This window comes from Ambystoma mexicanum, chromosome 6q (assembly GCF_040938575.1).
Source record: "Ambystoma mexicanum isolate Mex_15411 chromosome 6q, UKY_AmexF1_1, whole genome shotgun sequence".
NCBI classification, from domain to species: domain Eukaryota; kingdom Metazoa; phylum Chordata; class Amphibia; order Caudata; family Ambystomatidae; genus Ambystoma; species Ambystoma mexicanum.
This window is the reverse complement of record NC_090937.1, coordinates 201136480-201161314: the sequence shown is the minus strand read 5'-3', so window position 1 is coordinate 201161314 and position 24835 is coordinate 201136480. Positions and strand designations below refer to the sequence as shown.

Below are 24835 nucleotides of genomic sequence, written 5' to 3'. Positions count from 1 at the left end.
CATATAAGAGTGCATGAATGCCAATAAGGGGAAAAATGAAAGTGAACATTGAAAGCATTACAAAAACCCAAACGAGGAAAATCTACAATTGTTAATGTAAAGAGACTGTTACACGTAAATGGAAATAAGAAGCCCACCTTCCAAGCAACAGCGGGCCAATGATCTAAAGGAAACAAGTGAAAGACAACAAAACAAAAGAAACAGCTTAGCAGTTTGAGCAGGACCTTAGTGTGGGGATCATGCCCGATTTGAACATGTCTTTTCCCTTCTGTAATGACATGACAGCATGGTATTTAAGGTTGCCCACATCTTAGCATTTATTCAAAACCCACCATTCATCACTTTTGCATTTTTCGCTGGGTCTATCGAGCATGCATTTTAAGAGGTAGACCATTCGTGTCTAATCAAATATCTGGTCAGTCTACTCTTTCCTAATTAATTCAAAACATTTTAACTTCCGTTTTAAAATGTCACTTAAAATCATGTTTCCATTTAGTTTGCACATCTAAATTGGTTTTATCGTTGATAGTGAAAATATAATCCACGGAGAAGAAAAACGATTGTAAAAAGTTATAAACAGTTGCGAAAAAAATAAACTGAGCATCAGTGCACACAAAACATAAGGCAAGAAAAAGCTATTTGCTGTGGTCAACTACCTACGGGAATGAGATGCGTCGGCTGCGATTCGTCGAGTTTTATCCTCAGCCAGTCAAAATCTTGATATCTTCTGCGCACAGAGTACTCCGGTAGATCAAACTCTGCCCTGGTCGTCTAAAAAAAGGGAAAGAATTAAACAAATATAAAGGTTGGCAGTGTAGAGAGGGAAGCTTGTTCTCGTCTGGGAGGCAGAAAGGGCTTCCTCTTGCACTCAATGGCAAGCTGTCAGCTGGCATCGGCAGTGCGTGTACTCTAGAAGCAAACCTTGGCAAGCAGAAGGTAAACTGAGCTGAACTCCAAGTGTGGGATGCCAGCATGTAGTGGCGGCGGCTCGAGGGGTGGATGCAAAGGAAGGTGAAGCACGTTTAATGCATTCAGCCGAAAACACCATTTTAGCATAACACAGGGCATCAAGCCATACCTTCCAAGAGTCTGGTGGCAGCACAATTAAGTCACTAGTTTGGGTGATGGAGCCCTAATATCTAATCCTTTATTCCCGATTTTACCACACTCTGCAACCCTTGCCAAACCACTTAAACTTCACATGCCACAAATAATAGCATTTACTAACGAGCCCAAGACTGGAAATCATAGCATGTTAAAAAGGCATCGTCGAAGCCAACAGTTTGGGTGTTTACAGTGTCACTGTTTATTTATAGGACTCAATGCAGTTAATACTTGGGTCCTACATACCCATGGTTTACTTCCCAAGTTCCAGAAATGTCAGCAAATTAGCAAATGAAAGCACAGAACATAAGTAATAGACACAACAAAATGACTTCCGTTGACCGCTTTGTTTTTTTTCAATGTCTATTGCAGGCAAACGACACATTCTAATATTATTATGAAAACCTTTTCTAAATCATCGCAAATTCATCTAGCACTATATAACTAAGAATTCACCATTTAAAAAAGTGTATATGGAGATTCCAAGATGTTTGCCAAGGCAAGAGCACCGTGACCGATGCTCTCCGGAACCTAACGGTCTCCACAACCTGCATTGAAGAACTTCATTATTACTAATGTTCCGAAATCCTCCAAGATCGAACCCAGAGACGGGCTTCGTAATAAAGTACTTGCGTGGCTTCGTGAAAGAACGGGCCCGGGGTAGTCCGTGCCTCCGACTTGAAAGTCCTCTGCAGGATAGATCTGGCTAATTCCTGCGCTCAAGAGAACAGATTGCATTTTAGTGGGTTGTGGAGCCTGCACCCTGCCCATGTACCTTAAACTGTGTAAATACCTGCCCATGGGTTCCACGGACCTCGGTCTTATAGTGTGACCCTTATTTTTTAGTAGCAATCTAACGTGTTCTCATTCGGAACTGCTTTTTATAGGTCTCTGTGTAATATTGCTTGTTTTATTGTTGTTTGTCTTGTTTCTGTCTTGGTAGTGCTTTGAGGCCTGTGGGCTTTAAGCGCTCTACAAGAATTTCAAATAAATAAATGAATGAATGAATGAATGATCAAAAACCCTCCCCAGGCAGGTTTTTCGAATAGCGGAGAGCCCGCAAAGACACGCCAATGAAAAACCCTAAGACGCCAGAAATAAAACAGTCCCCGAAAGAGCCTGCGCTGGCGAATCCCGGGAGGCGTCTGAGTCATAGCCTCAAAGGAGGGAACGAGGATGCGAGGTGGGAGATCAAGCCTCGAAGTCCAGAGGAGAAAGGGCTGCAGATAAAGAGCAGAGGAACCCCCCCCCCCCAAACCCGCTAGTGCCACCGAAAGAATGCCCCTGTCACGTTGACGTTCCCTTAGTAACGCAGGGGCGGGAGGGAACGAGGAAAGGAAGTGATGTAACGGGGGGCGGGATCGGGGAGTTCGGGGAAGGAGAATAAAGAGGACGTGTATTTGAAACGCTCCGTTGTCCTGAGTTTTCCTTTAGCGCAGCAGGCCCGCCATGACAAGCGAGAACACCACAATGGCGACGAGGATGGGATCGAGGGTAGGACAATGCTCCTAGAGGCCCGCCCCCGCCGAACGCAGCGAAGAAGCTCGCAGCAGCGGGCCCTGCTAGCTAGCGCAATCTACGCGCGGCCCGGGCCGCAGCGGTGAGAACACGCCCACAGCGACGCATCAGTGCCTCGGGCGAGGCCCAACATCCGCGCCGAACGCCCACGCTCGGAGAAACGCCCTGCGACGACGCAGGCTCAGGAAGCCCGCAGAAGGCCCCGGGCACGCAAAGCCAGGAGGGAGGCCTCGCAGGCCATCAGGGAGCTCACAGGGCGACGTGAGGAGCGCCAAAGGCCCCCCCCTCGGTAGACGGTGCTCGTGCCCCGTGAGACGGCCGTCCCACACCGACAGAAGGCGGGGCCACGCCTTAGAAGCAAGGCCTGAACCGGGTTTTCCGAAGGTACGTCACACAAGCGAGGGGCCAGAGGCGGCAACAGAAACCCCACCACCACCATGTCAGGACAAGACGATGGCCAAGGGGGGCAGGCACAGGCGATCGCGCCCCCAGCACAGGGTACACACGCACCAGATCATGTGCCCTACCAACTGCCAGACACGTTGGCTGCCCAAATGCCGGGAGCATTTGATGTAATGGACACCAGCAACATGGGTCCTCGGTGGACCAAATGGATCCGAGACTTCGACCTGTACATGGGAGCTACAGGCCCCGTCGCAGATGCACGACAGGTATGTCTGCTAAAACTAGCCGTAGGCCCTGCAACCCGAGATATAATTGATGAAATGCCACCGGATTCCATAGACTCGATCCAAGGCCTCAAAGAAGCACTAGCGGCATATTTTGCACCCCACACCAATGTAGATTACGAAAGACATCTATTCCATAGCACCAAGCAGATCAAAGGGGGGTCCATGGACGCCTATGTGATGCGATTACGCACCAAACTAAAGCACTGTGACTTTGCAAATTATTCGAATACTGAAGCACTAAGATCGCAAATCATCTCGGGGTGCGAATCACAGACGTTTCGACGGAAGCTGCTGCAGAAATCTCGCACGCTGGAGGAAATTCTAGCACTGGCGAGGGTTGAGAGAGCCATCGACTCCCAGGTCGAAAGTTTCGGCAACACCACCATAGGGGAGAACGTCAACAAACTGCAAATGGAAAGAAAACCTGAAGAACTCTTCTGCTATAAATGTGGCTTTGAATATCCACATGAGGGTACATGTCCAGCCATAGGCCAAAGGTGCACCTCGTGCGGCAAAGAGGGTCACTTCAAGGCAGTGCGCAGACTGTTCCGCGACCGAGGTAGAGACAGACCCAGGGAAAACACCTCCCGCCCAAGAAGCAAACACGGAGGGTCCACAGGCAACAATCAGTTCCCCGCCACAGGGACCACCCCGAATCAACCGGCAGGGGATCAGCGAGGCAGAGAGTTAGGAGAAGACCGGCAAAGGAGAAGGGAAAGGAGAAGGCAAGCCATGCGTCCAAGAACGGACCGCCGGTCCCACCGACACGTACGATACCTGGTGGAACAGTCCCCCACAGAGTCTGACCTCAGCTCATCAGGGAGCGATCAGAAGAGGAAAGCATACGTATATGCACTAGGAAACACAACGGCAACCGCCCACAGCCCAACGCTCATCATTAAACTCCAGGAAAAGCCCACCGAATTCCTCATAGACACCGGGGCCACCGTCAATGTGGTAAGCGAAAAGATCTACAACGATCTCCCTCAAAAACCCAAATTACATCCGGCAACGGTGGATATTTATGCATATGGGGCAAAGACACCTCTGAAATGTTTGGGACAATTCAATGGCCTCTGTAGATACAAGGGCCATGAAATGAAGGTACCCATACACGTGCTAGCCACCGAGACTGACAGTGGTTGCGTCCTTCGCTTTAAGGCAGCCGCGGACATGGGCCTCATTCACATTCTGTACAACATCATGGTGCACAAATACATAGACCCCGTTGAAATGGTGCACAACCTATACCCCAAAATCTTCAAAGGAATAGGGAAGCTTTGCAACAGACAAATACGGCTTCATGTGGACGACTCCATTCGCCCCGTAGCACAGCCATATCGAGGGATCCCAGTGAACATTCAGCAAAAAGTGGAGGAGGAGCTCAAAAAGCTACTCGAGCAAGACATCGAGAGAGCCACTGGTCCCACAACATGGGTCTCACCAATTGTCCCGGTTCCCAAGAAAGGCTCGGAGGCCATAAGACTATGTGTAGACATGCAACGCCCGAATCAGGCCATCAAAAGGGAAAGACACCCGGCACCAAGAATCACAGACATGATACACTTGCTGAATGGAGCGAAAGTGTTCTCCAAACTAGACCTCCAGAAGGGATACCATCAACTAGTCCTACACCCAGACAGCAGAAACATCACAACGTTTGTCACCCATGTTGGCCTCTTCAGATACAAGAGACTAAGCTTTGGGGTGTCGTCAGCCGCAGAAACATTCCAGGCTGAGGTCCACAATGTTATAAAGCATATTCCGAACTGTTTAAACTATTCAGATGACATCCTAGTATTCAGAACAGACGCTAACAAGCACGATGAGACCCTGATGCTGGTGTGCAAAGCGCTACATGATGCAAATCTCACGCTCAACAGAGAAAAATGCGAATTTCGGAAGAACACCCTGAAATTCTTTGGACACATCTTCTCTGAAGCAGGCATGACCCCGGACCCGGACAAAGTGGCAGCACTCAACGACACGGCAGCCCCTGCAAATGTGTCAGAGCTTCGGTCATTCTTGGGTCTCGCCAGTTATTGTAGTCGATACATTAGAGATTTTGCGTCGGTCAGCAAGCCACTCAGACAACTAACACATCAGGACACCAAGTTTGAGTGGACACCAGTGTGCCAAAAGGCGTTCGAACTAATAAGGGAAAGAGTAGCAAAAGCTGAAAACATGTCCTACTACGACCCAAGCAGACAGACGGAACTCACGGTTGACGCCAGCCCGGTTGGACTGGGTGCGATATTGGCACAAAAGGACCCGAAAGACCCGTCAAGGAAACACATAGTAGCCTACGCCAGCCGCAGCCTGTCCTCCACGGAAACAGCGTATTCTCAAGCGGAAAAGGAGGGGCTTGCTGTAGTACGGGCGTGTGAACACTTCCATCTATTCCTTTATGGCAAACCCTTTCAAGTTATCACCGACCATCAGGCACTCCTGTTCCTATATGGCAACTCGCAGGCCAAGATGCCCTCGCGAATCGCCCGATGGGGTCTGAGACTCCAAGACTATGCTTTCGAAATCGTCCACAGACCTGGGAAAGGTGAGAACCCGGCTGATTTTCTATCCAGGAGACCGAGAGGCGAGAGTGCCCCAGAACCATCCGTGGCAGACAGATACCTACAATATCTGGTGCACCAGGCCGCCCCGGAGGGTATCAACATGGAAACACTAGCCAGGGAAACGGAAAACGATCCAGCGTGCCGCATCATTTGTGAAGGTCTGGAGTCAGGACAGTGGCGGAGAGCAAAAGAAAAGGGGAGAGCTGCCGGCGGTAAGGTACAGGAGGACGTGGAACGACTACTACAAGTAAAAGACGCACCTCGCAAGGTCAGAGGATCACATGATCCTAAAGGACAACAAGCTATTCATCCCAGAAGCAATGAGGGCCAAAGTCGTAGAACTGGCCCACGAGACACACCGAGGCATGGTCTCCACCAAACGCATGCTCAGGCAGAAGGTGTGGTTTCCCCACATGGATGAGCTAGTGGAGGCCGCCCTGAAAGCATGCCCCACTTGTTGCCTTATCACGCCAAACCGACACCCCGAACCACTCATCATGTCGGACCTTCCCAAGAGAGTATGGGAAGCAGTGGCGGTGGACTTTTTCGGGCCTATTGAAGGAGGGAAATACGTCCTGGCAATAATGGATGAGTACTCACGGTATCCCGACGTAAGGATTATACCACCCACGGCGGCGCATCATGTAATCCCAGTGCTGGACCACATGTTCTCAGCTCACGGGGTACCACGAGTACTCAAGACGGACACAGGGCCCCCTTCTGTGGACATCAGTTTACTCAATTCGCAAGCTACATGGGTTTCCATCACAGAAAGGTCACGCCACTGTGGCCTCAGGCGAACGGGATGATAGAGCGATTCATGGCCAACTTGAAGAGAGCCCTTCAAATCGCCCATCTCACTGGTCAACCCTATGAGCAGGTGTTAAACCAACTGATGAGACTATAGAGGAACACCTCATAGCACCACAGGAAGAACACCTGCCAAATTGATGTTTGGACGCAATACCCAGACACGCCTCCCACAGGCCGAAGGCATAGCACCGTCACCTGCTCTGGATCAAGAGGTGCGAGAACGAGACGAAGCAGCGAAAGCACGCATGAAGGAATACGCCGATGCGCGCAGGCGAGCTCAGCCCTCCACGATAGGAGCTGGAGATGTGGTTGCTGTGCGACAACCGACGACACACAAGCACACGGCCCCCTTCCGGGAAGAACCTTTACTTATTACCCAGAAAAAGGGGTCCATGATCACAGCCCAGGGTCCTGAGAGATCCATCACGAGAAACTCATCTCACTTCAAAGAGCTTCCGCCCAGTGGAGCCAGGAGGCTAAGCGGTAGGGTGCAGATGCATCTGGACTACGAGTCGAACGACTCCTACCAGGCTGATCAGTGGGACTCGGAGGACGCAGAGCCGGAAAAAGAAAGCCTCAGTGCGGGAAGTGGACCTTCCCCTGGGCCGAGCCAGGCCCGTCCACAGAGGGTTCGGAACAGACCTCGTCGATGGATAGAGGAAATGGACTAGAAGCCCACCGGACTCTCGCCTGTTGCGAGGAGACTGGTAACCGTTTAAAAAGGGGGGAGAAGTCACGTTGACGTTGCCCCGGGCCGTGCAAAGTACGGCCCGATGGAGGGCCTGGGGGGTTAGGTGTGGGGTGGGGGCGAGATGGTGCAAAGAAACATGGGGAGAGGCAGCCAGTTGGCGCCACCGACCCAGCGTTGCCAGGCAACAGACCCCAACAAACGGGAAAGGTGTGAGGGAAAGGTGTGAGGGGAAACCTGTAGGGGGGCTGGGGACGGCCCCGCCCCCATGAGAATAACAAAAGACAGAGGGGGTATAAGTACGGCCAAAGGACAAGGGGAAAACAAACCAGGCAAGACGCTCACCTCGTTCGGGTAAGCATCTTGGGACCTGGGCAAGGGAGAAGGAAACGTTTTGCAGGGAGCCCACCTCACTCGGGTAGGTTTCTTTTGCTGGATTTCGTTGGCTGGTTTGTGTTGCTCTGGCTGCCATTCCAGGATGGAAGAGCTCCTGGGCAGCGCTCGAGAGAAGGCGGTTTCGTTCGGGATCAGAACAAAGGAGGCATGGGACGTTAGCAACGTGGAGGGAGGATCAAGGTACCATGTGCCTGTTCAAGGTAAGGAGCTGCGAGAAAGGGGATCTGCAGTGTGGCTCATGCTCTGACAAGGAGTACAGGGATAAGGTATTCCATTACTGCTCTCAGCTGAAAGCAATTAATTATCGGCAACAGGACGAGGGAGCAAATAGTCAGTGAAAGGGAATTAGGAAGAAAAAAAAACGCAATCCGCGCTTTAACCAGCGCTTAGTGGCTTTTTGTGTGTTGGCAAATCTGGGGCAAGCAATAAACATGTCATGGCCGATCGAGAGCTCACGATAGGATGGTTAGCTCAGGTGGGTAGAGCATGGCACTAATAACACTAAGGTCGTGAGTTCAATCCCTGTATTGCGCACTTTGACATTAACAAAGTTTGAACATCACTAGTACATATATTGCTTAATGACACCCGTGAACCCCTGGACCCTGGTCTATAGCTTAGGCCATCCAGGTCCACGATCGGCAAGCGGTAAGAGTTGCAAGGCGGGCACGGCTGCAATCAGAACAGATAATAATTGAAAGCCGATCCGTTAGCACAGCGAGTAGAACGCCCGCTGTAAACTCCACCCAGAGCCTGAGGACGCAGAGTCAAAATCCTCGCAGGGCATAGTTCAGCCAGGCCTGGCAGAGGAAAACCAGCACAATTAATTAGAAGGACAGCGCAGTGGGTCAGAGAGGGCTCTGCTTAAAGAGGGAATCAAAGAGCCACAAGAGGGTCAGTATCATAATCTGAGGGTCATGAGTTCTATCCTCTTCCGTGCACTCTTCAGGCCAGCCCAACCATCACGTCAGTTGGTTGTTGCCCAGCGCTATATTATTATTATTATTTTTTTTTTCTGTGTTAAACGGATGGGTTAGCTCAGGTGGCTAGTGCACCTGCAGCTGAACTATAACTCCTCTGTTTGAAGAGAGTACAAGAACAGCGATGATAATTAATAGTAACAAAATAAACAATGAGAATTGAATCATGGTAGAATAATAAGGGTAACACTATTGCAGCAGAGATTGCTAGCAGGGTTTTTACGTTTAAACTGATAAATGTAACGCCAATTAGTATTGAAGTTCTCTGAAGAGGGGAGGTCGCCAGAAAACACTTTAATGACCAGATATTATTATGGACAGCCAGGCAGGAAGCTTTGTACAGTGGCAGGTAATTTATGTGGCTCTAGAGACAGGCTCCAGGGCAAAACAGGCAACAAGTAATTAGGCTGCCCATACATGGAACTGGTAGTCTATTATTGCTGGTAAAGCGAAGGAGGTGTCGGCCAGGTCTTAGGTGCGCCATGATAGCGGTGCGCCACAAGGGTATTTTGGGAGGAGGGCATCCAGCGGGGTGAACGGGGATCCCACCGGGTCCATCCACGCGGTAACACCGCTTGGCACGTTGCATCAAGGGGTGCCACTCCGCGCGCAGTGAGGCGGCTAAGGTTTGCTGAAAGCCTACCTATACATAGGGGTGGTTTATCTGCATACAAGATAAGTTTGACAAAACGCAACATAGGGACCGTGTACGTGCAGGGTTATGTGTTCATCTGAAGCAGTGGTGCTATGGTAGAACTTCGGACTACAGTCCATGAGGCTATGAGTGCAAGGGAGCTATCAGAATATAATTAATTTCTGATGAAGGGGTACGTCACGAAATAAGTACAAATTGCTCTCAAGGAAGAGGGCAATGGGGCGGGGGTGTACAGTACGGCGCGCTCATCAGTTAGCACACTCGTACAGGTGGCGCTCCAAGGCGTGACACCATGGGAGTTCCTTCGGCATGGGGGATTGACAGAGGGGGCGGGTACACCGGATGCCCGCAGGGAAGTGCTAGGGGAGGTAGCGCTTTCACTAATAGGTGCGTGTACATGACAAGTAGAGTCGGCAAGACTTCCTTAGGCGTACAGGTAACCGCAAAAGGAGGGCAGGGAACAAGTAATCAAGGGGCAGCACACCGGTGCCAAGCAGGAGAGGGGATACAACAGCAGAATTTGACAAACCAGGAGAAGCACAAGGAAAACAATGAGGAAGAGAGCTGACAGGAAATAAACTAGGCAAGGTGAAAAGAAAATGGCTGAGGTGAGAGCAAAGAGGGCAAAAGTAATGCAGCAGTTGGGCCAAGAAGGCAGAAAAAGTGTTTGGGGCCAAAGGGGTACTGGACATCCTGCGGAAGGAGGACAGGGCAAAGGAAAATGTCGCCTTTGCTGAGTGAGGAGTCCAGCGGCAGCGAATCAGAGACAACAGGAGAGGGGGCAATACCACCAGGACAAAAGAAAAATTGGAAGCAAATTGTAAAGATGTTAAGCTCAGGCATCACTGGTACGGGTAAGTCGCCCAGAACCAGGGACAGGAGGGGGAGAAAGCCGAATAAATACAGGGAGGAAGGGGTTTCCACAACCGAGGTAGAGAGCAGCGAGGAGGAAGAGAGGGACCCCTTGGAAGCATGGGTAAAATGGGAAGGGGTGCTAGGTAAGGAGAGCGAGAGAAGGGCTCTGGTATAGAAGGGGCAGGCAAGAGTGTAGGGGCAGGTCCATTTCCACTAGGTGACCCAGGGGATCCAGGACACAGCCCTCAAGGGGCACCAACGGTATTACAAAAATACCCAGAGGATGGAGTGGCATTGTTAACTTAGCAACAAGGGGTCTTGAAGGTATACAAAGCATTGGGGGGGGGGGGGGTGCATGAAAGGAGTACGACCAGGAGTTGAGAAGGAAATGGACGGTTACCCGGACAGAGGTTGGGACGAGGAGAGTTATAATCGGTACATGTTTTACAGATTAAAAGAAAAAGGGGACCACAGGGACCACGGTTCAGGAGGGCAACAGGCATAATGGGGAAATAATGATAGAAGCAAAGGCAGGTACAGCAACAGGGGCCATAATAAGAACGACAAGGAATCATTTGAGGTCAGGGGAACAGAACCTTCGGGGCAGTCAATAGGGGACACAGAGAGGACGGCAGAGTAGCAAAGTAGCATACCACCAACGGCTCAAGGGGGTGGCAGGGGAGATATCGGGAAAACATAGGGCCCCCGCCCAGTGCTGGAATTTCAGAAGGGGGTAACATGCAGCAGGGGAAAGAATTGCAAATTAAACCACAAGGGCGAGAAATGCAGCAGGGACCACAGCGCCAGTTGCTCTAGGACAACAACAGCCAGCAATAGAAGCAGTGAGAAGCGTAAGTAGGGACTGCGAGGACAAGGGGGGGCTTACCGGGGGGGCCGGAAAAGATTCAAGACCAGGAGGCTTTACAAGTAATTTTGCAGGGCTGGGATCACAGAGCATAAGTAGAAGGGTAGAAAAGGGGGAATTCCAAAGTGTTCAATAAGAACAGTTATATGGCACTCGCCCATCAACCATGAGGGAAAGATGGCTCTGGGGCAATAGTAGGCAACCGTAAGGCAGAGAACGCCCACACCAGGGAAGGCATGGGTTCCACGAATAAGCATCGGAAATAATGAAAAGGTTAGCCATAAGGCTGACTGCAAAAGGAACATATGGCCACGTGTATGGCAGGAAAATAACGCCCACACTGGGAAAGGCATGGGTTCCACTTAAGGCACTGGAGGAGAAGGAAAGGTTAGCAACGGGGCCACCCGGAAAAAGTGGGTAAAAACCAAAGGAATCCGTGCGTGTCAAAGGAAAGCACGGCCAGGAACGCCCTGACTTACAAAGCGGTGGGGCAGGGTCAGGGAACTGAGGCCGGACGCCAAAAAGGAAATTAACGCCCACACCGGAAAAGGCATGGGTTCCACTGGAGGAGAAGGGAAAAGGAACCAGGGCGAGTCAAAGAAAACCTGGGCAGGAACACCCTAAAATTTACGAAACGGGTAAGCAATGCGGAAATCATGTGCAGAATGTATTTTTTGAGACAGTTGTAAAAAAAAAAAAATGAAGGGACGGTGACGACAACAAAAATATGTGAATCCTTGGAAGGGGCTTTTTGGCCAAAGGGAAAAAGTAAAAGTTGGGAGGCAGCACAGCTAGACGCAGCTACATACACCGCAAAAATAGCAGGGGTAATAGACCCAACAAACAGCCCGCTAATAAAGTATGAGATGAAGGGTTGGGCTAGAATGGAGGGGCATTTAAAAAAGATACGATAGCATATTAAAGGGCTTTCAGAATAAGGGAGCCAGTAGCCGGAATACTGTAGCAGGGGATGGCCTGGCAAGAGGGAATGTTAACAGGGGATTTAAAGGGATCTCAGGCTGGGGAAAAACAGAGATTTTCATGTCAATATTGATACCACATAGAACATAGGATGGGGCACATCGGAGGCAAGCCGTGCAAACAGCTAGGAAGAAACTGAACAAGGCAGTGTAGGGTTTATAGTCATAATATAGAAAAAATAATGTCGAATTACAAAAATGTCGAAAAAAAATGTCGAATTCAAAAATGTCGAAAACACATACATATAATAGAAAAAGTCATTAATTCGAAAATAAAATGTCGAAAAAAAATCGAAAAACCAATGTTAAAATAACTATGTAAAATGTCACACATACTAATGTTTTTTATTGGGGGGATCCCCCCCCAAACCCCCCATCCCAAACCCCTACCCCAAACCCTCCACTCCTCCCCATCCCCCCCAACACCCTAATTTTTTTTTAAAAGTATTTAATAAAACATTAAATAATTATTAAAAAACCCCATCCCAAACCCCTACCCCAACCCCCGCCCTCCTCCCCATCCCCCCACTCACCATGGATATACCTTTAACCATTTAAAAAATATATGTTTTATAAAATATAATTAATTATTTATTTAAACATTAATTCGAAAAAAAAATCGAAAAAAATTCGACATTTTTGTAATTCGACATTTTTATTTTCGACATTTTGACTTTCGATATTATTGTATTCGACATTATGACTGGACACCGTAAAATATGGCAGGACCACAGGCTTCCATTTTATAAGGCAGGGTTTTTTCAAAAATAACCCAGAGCGGTCACATCATGACGGGGTGCGCCTGTCGAACAAATGGATGGGGGGGTTTATCAGACAATTTCAGGGCATTTGAGGAGCAGGGATGTAGACAGGGGTACTTTTGGGGGGAACCTGAGCGGCATGGCAACGCCCACTCAGGTGTGGCGGCACGTGTCCAGGAACAGATGCCCGAGGGTAACCGAGACTGGCCAAGGAGGAGGCTGGCATCTCTAACCCTGGACATGATGTGCCCAAAAGCACATACGCATGTTATTATCATGATTCTTGTTTGTGTTATTTTCTGTAGAAAATAAATGCCTACGGCCAATCATTTTTCCACAACAAAACTGTCTAAGTCATTTCTGTAGTATAGGAAGTAGGAACCAAGAGCAAGGAGAAGCCCACACTACACAGCCTATGCCTGGGGGGTTAGGCGCGGGGTGGGGGCGAGATGGCGCAAAGAAACATGGGGAGAGGCAGCCAGTTGGCGCCACCGACCCAGCGTTGCCAGGCAACAGACCCCAACAAACGGGAAAGGTGTGAGGGGAAACCTGTAGGGGGGCTGGGGACGGTCCAGCCCCCATGAGAATAACAAAAGACAGAGGGGGTATAAGTACGGCCAAAGGACAAGGGGAAAACAAACCAGGCAAGACGCTCACCTCGTTCGGGTAAGCGTCTTGGGACCTGGGCAAGGGAGAAGGAAACGTTTTGCCACCCAACCCACCCTGCAAAACTTTGGGAAGAAGGAGACGAGCGGAGAGAGGAGCGGGAACGCCGAGTACTTTCTTCGGTACACGGTAGAAGAAAGTCGTAGGCGGCACGTGTCCAGGAACAGATGCCCGAGGGTAACCGAGACTGGCCAAGGAGAAGGCTGGCATCTCTAACTCTGGACACGGTGTGCCCAAAAGCACACACATGTTATCATGATTCTTGTTTGTGTTATTTTCTGTAGAAAATAAATGCCTACGGCCAATCATTTTTCCACAACAAAACTAAGTCATTCCATAGTATAGGAGGTAGGAACCAAGAGCAAGGAGAAGCCCACACTACACAGCCTATGCAGGAGAGAGGAGGACAGGGGAGTTCCGGAGGGCAGCAAACATGACCCAGAGTGTGAGCGCCACAGGACACCACGAGGGCGCTGGTAGAAGGAGTAGTAAGGAAGCAGCCCAGGACCCGCTGAGCATCGACAGCTATAACCAGAGCTTGACAACAACGAGCTGACAGGGGAAAAGGAGGAGCGCAGTCCCAGGTGAAAGAGTGGGAGGCACTCGATACGGCCAAAGGGAGAGCAGCAGCGGGACACACGACCGGGACCTGGGTGGATCCGTGGAGGCACCAACAGAAAAATCAAGACTGGCCACCCAGGAGGAGAGATTCCGCTCGGGACAGGAAAGGCAGAAAGTGCCAGTAAGAAGAATGCAGGGGTGGGGACCAGGAAAGTCAGCATGGCTCTCCTCCGATTTAACTGCACGGCCAGGAATCTTTGAAGGCCAGGGGGATGGGGTCTACTCTGAAGAAAAGGCGAGAACGGGCCCACAGCTGGGGTTACATGCACAGGAGCACCAACCCCACGGGAGAATAATTAGACCCACCCCACACGCCCGGTCCAGAAGGGGAATGTTTGATCCCTCAGGGTGCTAATAGCACAGTAATTCAGGGGACCAAAGTCTGCATGCCACAAGGCCAAAGGCAGAGCGCAGAGGGGTATCACCCGAGTGAACAGTAGCGTGGCCACTTAAGGAAGTGCCAGCAGCAGGTTTACTGGACATAGTTTACAGGAGTCCTCCAGGCGGAGAAGTAACTCCCGTTTCATACGGTTGCCCAGAAATCATAAGGCGATACACAGGGAAAGGCCTACGCAGCAGAAGTGAAGCTGGGGGAGGACCCCAGGGTTTAGGGCTCTGGTCAAAGGAAAGCGAAAAACCTGATAGGAAAGTCTTGGATAGGAGACATAGGGGACAATGTCCAAGACCAGGGGTAAAGACCAGCTGTTAACAGTGGAAGGCCCCAGGAAACACCTTGATAGCAATATCCAGAAATTGTGGAGTAAAGCAGTGTCCTCCGCAGGGAACTCAAGTGGCCCATGACAAAGGGAACAAGGAGACAATCACATGGTGGAAGGGCTAGATCAACTGGTGACGCACTCTCTCCTTAAACAATACTTTACTGATTTTGGGGACAGAATCGCAGACACATTACAAAAACAAATGACTATAATGAGGGAAGACCTTGCTACAGCACTCCAGGAGATTAAACGAGACGTAAACAAAATGGAGGAAAGGGTCCACACAAACGAGAAAGCGATACAAGAGCTCACAGAAGACTCAAGGACGATAGAAACCTAGTTAGAGCAAATGGCAATAGCGACCCATAACTTAGAGCTGCAGACAGAAGATTTAGAAAACAGACCGAGAAGGTCAAATATTCGGATTGAAAACTTGCCCGAGGAAGTGTCAGATAAAGACCTAGAAGCAGTGGTGAAGGGCATCTTTGAAGACCTGCTATACACTGAGGGGAAACCAGAGGTGAGACTGGATATGATTCATAGAGCCGGCCCTCGAAGAGGGGACCCAGAGGCTCGCCCCAGAGACGTTTTGGCAGCAGTGCAAGATTACAGAACTAAGGAACGTATTCTACAAATGTCGAAGAGATCCAAGAAAATAACCTACAATGGGGCGGAATTGTCACTTTTCCAAGATGTATCCCAGACAACTTTGGCCAAGAGGAAGCAAATGGCATTGGTCGCCCAGGCTCTCAGAGAGAAAGCTATTCTTTACAGATGGACTTTTCCGTTTGGCATGGTGTTTGAATGGCAGGGCCAGCAACATCGGATCACTTCATGTGAAGAAGGAATGAAGATTTTGGGGATCGAGGAAGAGGACGAACAAGAGACAAGGGCTCCTCAAGCAAGAGATCGACGTACAAGAGCTGGAAGTAGGCAACAGTGGTAAACAAAGCCAACCTAGCTATCAGGCTTGCCAATGCTACACCCTACCAATCCTGTGAGACCCTCACTGCCAAACTCCACCTCTCTAACAACCAGACTTTAACCATACACGTGGTCTACAGACCTCCTGGGCCACTAGGCTCTTTCGGAGATGACAAACTGCATCCTAGCCAATAATACCAAAGATCACTCGCAAATATTGCTTATGGGCGACCTTAATCTCGGATTTAACGATAATGATGACAAACATGCCCAATCAGTTGATGCTATTCTAAAGGACTATGGCCTGACACAAAAAGTCATCACTCCAACACACACTAAAGGAAGGACCTTAGATTGGGCTGCCGACTTAAACTGCAACATTACTATTACAAACACCACACCGCAATGGTGGACTCACCACTATCTAATCACCTTCTCTGCCTCTCTGGACCTTATCCGCCCTAATACTATAGTCATGGCATCATCTCTCATTACTAGGAGCAAAAAGGACATTACAGCAGAAAAGCTATTACCATATCTTCTCCCTGACCTCAATAACTCATCCAACAGTACAGATCCCACCTTACTATTCGAAACCTTTAACTGCACCATTACTAGGGCATTAGACATTATTGCAACAATCAAAATTCGCAAAAGTAAACAGAAAGCCCACCTCAATGCATGGTTCACACCCCAATAGAAGGAATTAAGGGCGCAAAAACAAAAGCTACAATCCACTTGGAACTACTCACCCACTGAGGAAAATAAGCTCAAGTTAACAAACCTTTCTAAACTGTACAAAAAGGAAATAATTAGCACAAAAAAGAATACATTCAACAATAGAATATCCAAGGCTAAATCAGACACTAAGGAACTTTACGCTATCCTTCGCGAAATGGAATCTCCCATACCACAGGTTGAGAACACTCCCAAGAACAAGCTATGGTGTACTGACATTCAAAATACCTTATCGAATAAAATTACATCCCTCCAAATCAAAATTGCTAAAAGGAAAGTCTCACTGCTCCTACCAGCAGAGACAATACCCCACAGGCAACTGTCTCCTCTCACTCAGGACGGCACTACCCTACCTTTCAGCTTCAGGAACGGCTCTACTATTGAAACAGAAAAAAATCATACTCTCGCTCAAACCCTCCAATTGCAAAGGAGATAGCTGCCCCCCCCAAATCACAAAGGATGCAGCTAGAGATTTAGCCCCCCCTTCATCTCTAAGCTCATTAATGCCGCATTCACGGCAAACCTAGTGCCGAACAACCTTAAACACTCCTGGATGCTCCCATTGCTCGAAAAACAAACACTGGACCCCTCCATCCCGACTAATTACAGACCTATCAATACGGTCCCCTTTTTAATTAAAATCCTCGACAGAGTAGCATACTTACAAATACAGGACTACCTAGAAGCAACAACCTACTAGGATCACATCAGTCTGGATTCCGCCCCCTCCACGGTACAGAAACAGCCTTGATCGACCTTAAGACTCAAATTGATGAGCTAAAGGACAAAGGGAACTCAGCTATGTTACTCCTCCTTGACCTATCAGCGGCTTTTGACCTAGTGGACCACACAGTCTTATGTAACCATCTCAGGTCAGCCGCCCATTTCTCAAGCGATGCCATAACTTGGGTTCAATCCTGCTTAGCGAACCGCACCATGAGAGTCTTCTCCCCTCTCGCAGCCGCTGATCCCTTTAAAGTCCCCTGCGGTGTACCTCAGGGATCATGCGTCTCCCCCACTACGTAGAACATTTTTACTAAGCCCTTGTTCGACAAGTTGGACAGACTGGGTGTCACCTACACCAACTACGCAGATGACGCACAGATCCTCATTCCCCTTTCGGGCAACTTCCTGGAGGACTCGGACTTAGTAAATAAGATATACCTCCTCATTCAGGCATGGGTGGCATCCCATGGCCTCTGCCTGAATGACGACAAAACAGAGCTCTTAATCCTAGGCTCCGAGACTGCCATTAAAAATCTTGACCCCAACTATGCCACCTTCAATATCGACAACAACGACATTAAAGTGGTACCTACTGTTAAAACCCTTGGCTTCCATCTTGACTCAGCGCTTACCCTCAAGAAGCAAGTCAACTCACTAGCATCATCCTCAGCATATACCTGCAAACTGATCCGAGCTTGTAGACCATTCCTTCCTGAAACTAGCCGCATCACCCTAGCCAATGCACACATACTATCTAGACTGGATTATTGCAACGCACTTTATGCGGGTTCCAATAAGTACATCATAGACAAATTGCAAAGACTCCAAAACAATGCCCTAAGAGCAGCTCTAAATATCATCAATAGAGATCATATCTCTGCCTTCAGAAGAAATGTTCACTGGCTCAAAATAAAAGACAGGGTCCTCCTCAAAACACTATCCCTTACCTCCAAATGCCTAAACAACATAGCGCCTCCGTACCATACAGAGAGAATAAACAGGAAAATCTCAAACCGGCCCATGAGATCGGCTAACGCCTTCTCCCTAGAGGTTCCTAGATACAAACTTAACACAGCTGGCGGCTCCAGCTTCCCATTTACTGCTGCCCAATCCTGGAATAAACTCCCATTAGAGCGTAGAACTGACCAACCCTACCCTACATTTAGGCGACAAGTTCTAGCTTGGTTATGGACCAATGATGCCTGATTTGAGCTACAGCTGAATCTCCCTCGCACCTAGACAGCTCACTTTCCTTGACCACTCGGCCTACCCTACTCCAATTGTATATATTCCATTGTACCACCCTCACATACAACCAGCTGGTACTTTGCAAATTTGTCACTGTAAATATGATCACTCACTGTAACATTGTATAGATATCTATGCCTGTATGTAACTATGTATGTATATAACTACTATGCAACTAAGCTGTTAAGTATCATTGTAATGCTTGCGCCCAACTACCTACGGGTCTCGGCTGCGCCATATCAAATAAAGAAACAAACAAACATAAAACCTAAAAGAAATAAGAAGGCGGATACCATCCCCAACTGAAAGGCCCGGCCAGCTGAGAGGAGGGAGGAAACAACATGTGAAGAGGCCCGGATTTACTGGCTAAGGGCAGGGAGGTAGGAAGGGCTAAACGGGCGCTGTGGCTGGGGAGGGCGAACAAAGGGAGGAACAGAGGAGGTTCCAAGGGGATGGGTGGTGGGGAAGGAATCCAGAATGGGTTGGGGGATACCGGCTGGGTCTCAGGCTGGGTTGCATGGAGGGCTCGATTCCCGAGGGGGAGATTTGGGGGCTAGAGGTCGGTTGAGCTCCACCAGCCACAGGGAGTGGAGAGGGGGGTGATAGAAGGGGAGCAGAAGGGGCATCAAGGGGGGGGGCTCGGACCAAAGGGGGGGGATGCAAAAATCTTTACAAAAGTCCTGGCGGAAAACCTAGATCAAATTCTTCCAAGTATAATCAACCCAGACCAGTCAGGGTTTATCAGGGCCAGACAGACCAGCGATAACACAAGGAGGATAGCCCACCTTATAGAAAAGATCAATAGAAAAGGTATTCCAGTGATCCTTGTAGCCTTGGATGCGGAATAGGCTTTCGATAGGGTGGAGAGGGGGATCTTGTTTGCAACAATGAGGCAAAATGTATTTGGGGGAATTCCTAACAATGGTCAAGGCCAACTACCAGAGCCCATCGTTAAGGCTGGCGATTAATGGTCATCTGACTGAGCCCATCATGCTCCAAAGGGGCACGAAGCAGGGCTGCCCTATCTCCCCCTTGCTTTACGCTATTTATTTGGAGCCATTATTGGAGCCAATAAGAGCAAATGACCGGATAGCGGGATCATTTTTGGGGGAACGGTGCACAAGGTGGCTGCATTCACAGACAATCTACTTTTGATGTTTAGGGAGCCGGAGACCTCCTTGAGGGCAATGGAGAGGGAGACTAATAGCTTCGGAAGGTTGGCGGGGATAAAAATAAATCCTCAAAAGACTGAAATAGTGAACCTTACATTACCAAGAGAGATGGAGGAGGGGATCAAGGGCACCTTTCCACATAAGTGGGTGAAGAATTGCATAACTTATCTGGGTATAAAACTAACAAACAGTGGAGGAGAGCTAGGAGGGGCCAACTACACACCTCTGTTAGAAACAATCAGAAACAAACTGGTGGACTGGGGCCCACTTATGATATCCTGGATATGCAGGATTAACATGTTAAAGATGGTTATACTTCCACAGCTGCTGTATTTCATAACTCTCCCCGTCCGAAACCCAATCTCCTATTTTTGAACACTCCAAAAGCACACAGGAAGATTCATCTGGAATAACAAAAAACCAAGGACAGCCAGAAGGGTGATAATGATGCTAAGGAATAAAGGAGGGATGGGAGAACCGGACCTGAAAGTATACTTCAAAGCAGCGCAGATAATGATTCTGAGGGACTGGTGGAGAGACGATCAAGAAAAGATAGTGAGGGGAATAGATAGGGCAGTAATAGGGGATAACATTGACAAAGTCTTGTGGAAACCGAAGAGAGATGGACCCAAGAAAATGCATCATCGCAAGATACTTTCGGTGGGAGGGGGGGGCCTGGGATGAAGCGATAAGGCAGGCCCAAATAACCACATTTCCCTCTCCATTCAGTCCAATCTTTGACAACCCTAGTTTACACCAGGTTATAGGCAAAGGGGCTTTGAGTCCAGGCAGGAGTGGGGCTGCCGAAAGATTTGGGACGTGTTCAGGGGAGCAGAGATCAGGTCTTTCACCCAATGTAAAGAGGATTTTGGCGTAAAGGAGTCCGAGGGATTCTGATATTACCAAATAAGACATTGGGTCATGCAAACAACTATTAAAGAGGCAGCAACAAGCAGTTTAACTGCCTTCGCGAAATACCTAATGACTGATTCAGGAGATAAAAACATAGTGGGGGCAATCTATGCATTTATCAAGCAAGGGGAAACACCAGGGGAAAGGAAATATATGACACTCCAGGAACGGGGTCACCGACCAGAAAATAGGGGCAGGGGATCGGCAACAGCTGTGGGATAACATTCTGAAGTTAACAAGATCCTTACAAATCCAAGAGATATGGATACAATGTATGCTTGAATGGCACCTAAGCCCAGAGAAACTACACAAATTCTACCCCTCAGTTTCGAATCTTTGCTGGGGGCAATGCGGAATGGTGGAAACCTGGAACCACATCTGGTGCGACTGCCCTCACATCCAGGAATACTGGAAGGTAATAGGGGAAGCGATAGGAGAGGCACTGGGGTAGAAGGGAAGAGGGAATAGAGGGTTGCTTATTTTGGGGTTGGAGGACAGCTGAAAATGCTAGCATCTAGAGCTCAACGCAAGACACATGTGATCTTGATGATGGCAGGGGCTCTGGGGGTGGCCCAAAAATGGAAAGCAAAGCACCCTTCTTCCGAATGTGAGTGGGTGGTGAGAGTCGGGAACTTTGCTCTACCAGGAATGGGTTACCTACTCCCTGCAAGGCGATCAGCAAGGTATTCGGGGGGACTAGGCAAGGATCATTTTCTGCAAAAAGGATCAAGGGGGAACCGGTGCCCGAGAAGGATGAGACTGCTTGGTCTGGCGGATTGAACCAGTCCGAGTGCTACCATGAGGAAAAGACTCAAAGGACTCCAAAAAGAAGCTTTTCCATTGGCGGTCGGGCCCTCCAAGTGTGGGGGTTTGGGGGATTTGGAGGGGAGACAATTGTCTGTAAAATGTTGTGAAAAAACCAATAGAAAGTTACATTTTAAAATTGTATATATGTAAAAAACTAGACCAGCTTCATCACACATTCAATATCTTAAAATGAACATATTGATACGGTGCGCATAGTTCAGATAGTTCATGGCTTGCCATGAGCCATTACCAAAATTCTACTGTAGACGGACAACCTATGTGATGAATGAACTTTCCAAATATCGCAATGCTTAAATTAATACTATTAAATGACAGAGTCTCGAATACCCATTTTACAATACTTACATTTAAATGTGTTTTCTTTTAGCTTGGAACGGACAGTAATGATTTCACATTGGTAACAGGTTCAACCTGAACCATAAAAACTGGGCCCGCCAATACAAATTCAGAAAATTATGTAAATATCACGGGAGGGAACCAAGTTTCTTTTCGCCCCAAAGGCAATGCCCTGACAATACTAATCTCTCGGTATCATCTATAGTGTTAGTCCAATCACATTCTAGACATTTTTTTTTAGTTTTTTATTTTTTTTACTGCAGAGGGATGTTGGACTAGAGCATCTGCCGTTTCCCCAGTGGAGGTTAAGATACTCTCACATCTAGACCTAAACTGGACCACTGGGATGTAACTGCCTTTTTTCCTAGTATCTTTGAGCCCCTTCAGCGGAGATATAACTGAGTTTTGCAACTGTGCTTTGAAGACAGCAAATCCTGTAATGCAAAGAGTACGATTGCTGCTTTGTTTACCCTCATCCAGATCAGAGACAACTGTTATCATAATGCAAAGTAATATCAGCCTACAATATTTGCATTGGGTTTTGCAATTGTGCTTTCACAACTTGAGAACACAAACAAAAAAATGTGTGCCATAGTCACCGATCGCTGCCTCAAAAAGGATGGTAGGGCTGGACCAGAGTGAGTCACTTGTCAAAGTACAAGTCTTCCTGAGACTCTGAGGGACCGGAAGGGCTTTACGTTTAGTACTCCATAACTCAACTCCATCTCAAAATAAGAGGGGCTTTGTTGTCAAGGCAGAGCCTATGTTGCAGTGTGCGGACCCTTTCACACCAATGCTGGTAGCACAGAGATGGCAAAGCGCATACCCTCCCCTTGGGTTCATTCCACTCAATTTAATGCGACCAAGGTGGTCTCAGCGTCAATACTACTACTTACAGAAGGACTAGGAAAGACACTGTGCCCCCAAGATGGGGTTCCTGCATTTTCAAAGCAAATCACTAGGGGATGTTACAAGGAACAAGGGGGCGCGCCAGGATTTTTGAACAATTTGGGCAGGCACTGCAGAGTCTTCTTCCAAGGCACAGGTGATGGGGAGGAAGTGCCGGTGGGTGGGAAGCAGGGGACGCCACAGTTTTTGAAGGAATTGGGGTGGTGTTAGAATCCTCCCTCGCTTCCCCTAACAACAAGTTTAGCACAAAATAGATGCTGGCCAAACCCTGCAGCACAAAGAAGCCAGAAGAGCGCAGAGGCTGTATAGTGGTAGATATGATTAACTGGAGATTGGGCGAGCTGCTCCAAGCATCTCAAATTCGATGCCAATTTGTACAGAATGCAAAAAAAACCAAAAAAAAAACAAATCATGTTTTCATAGCGTTTCTTCGAGTATCCACCACAATTTGAGACAGACAAGAAATAAAGGTCCCGGAAAGCAAAGTTCTCACGATCGCAGTTGTGCTCAAGTCGGGATTCAAACTCTTACCAAGAGAAAAATATGTATTATCCGCTGGGCCACACAGCTCCCCATTACCCTTTAGTTTTCCTCTTAGGCTCCCACACATAAAAGGAAGAGTTAGTCAATTCTGTTGTCCGTCTTTAAAGTAAGTGCTTTGCTTACTCTCGTGGGAATGTGTGTACTAGATGCCTTATGGAAGTTAAAAAAGTTACGGTATTAAGATTAACATTATTATGTTGATGACAATAGCTCAGTCATGTTTATTCGGATAAATATCCATTAAACAAACAGATAAAAAAGCGCAACATCCCAATAGCATACTAATTACGAATAATACATCCCATAATTGAATTGATATTGAATTGATATTTTATTTCTATTCTGCGTTTTATTTAATATATGCGCGCACAGGATGCCAATCACACTTAACTATAAAAAACGGCTATAGATCTAAACCCAAACAAAAATGTCAATTTACTGCCGATTACCAATTGCAACTTTTCTGACATACATGGCCTTTTTTGAAAAACTAAAGACAGCCCACCATAAGTGTGGAGAATCAGCCATGGAAAATAAAAAGACATGGCGACATTGTGCAAAATTTAAACCTGAGAACAAGAAGAATTGTAACTTGTTTTGTTCTGCTTACCATCACATCAGACATGACCAGATGCAGAAGGTCTTCAACAGGTTACCCACAAAAAAGCCAAACCAAAGTGTCTAGCAAGCCATACCAGCTGACCGTATTTGCCCTCAACTTTAGATAGTTGAATCTGGCTCTTGTGATCAACCACCTGTCCGATTTTATACGACTACAATTAAGTTAAGGCTGTTAAGTATCAACCTGACTAATAGCTGCTGTAAATCTGTTGCCATTAACCTGGAGTTCTTTAGACTCACTCAGATCTCTGAATCGGCGAGTAAGCAAAGTCTGATATACACTTTATGTATAGCCGGCAGGATAATACAAGAAGGAAAAAGTGCTGGTGCCTGTAATAAAATCGATTGTTTGTGAATGAAAAATAACCAAGGATTTTTTGCCAATCAACCCTGTCCAACAATCCTTAAGGACTGCAGTACCACCCTCGCCCGCTTCCCGACAGCCTTTATCAATGCCTCCTTCCAATCAGGCCTTGTCCCGCCCGACCTCAAAGAGGCCTGGGTTCGACCACTCCTTAAAAAACCATCCCTTGACCCCTCAGTATCAGGTAACTACAGGCCTATTACCACGGTCCCCTTCCTGCTTAAAATTCTGGACAAAGCAGCTTACCTGCAAGTCCAAAAATTCCTTGAGGACCACTGCCTTCTGGGCCTTCGGCAGTCTAGTTTCAGGCCACGACATGGGACCGAAACGGCCTTACTCGACCTGAAAAATCAAATGGACGATATCGGAGACGCAGGGAAACCTGTTGCTCCTTCTGCTCCTTGACCTATCCGCCACATTCGACCTTGTCGACCAGAATACACTCTGCCACCACCTCTCCATTGCAGCCAACTTCTCCCCTAAAGCGTGTGCGTGGATCACTTTGTTTCTGCAGGAACGGGCCATGAAAGTTTTTTTCCGACTCGGCATGTGCCTCTCCCAGCAACATTAAATGTGGAGTACCCCAGGGGTCCTGCATCGCTCCCACCCTCTACAACTTATTTACGAG

General features: G+C 48.2%; 1 protein-coding gene across 1 annotated transcript in view; it reads right to left on the bottom strand.

Annotated features, from left to right (window-relative positions):
• The window catches only part of SNX30 (sorting nexin family member 30), a 749650-nt gene that overhangs the window by 355199 nt on the left and 369616 nt on the right, over window positions 1-24835 (bottom strand). The window contains exon 3 of the mRNA XM_069630640.1: window positions 661-771. Within this exon, the coding sequence (XP_069486741.1) occupies window positions 661-771 (111 nt within the window). The remainder of the gene's footprint in view (window positions 1-660; window positions 772-24835) is intronic.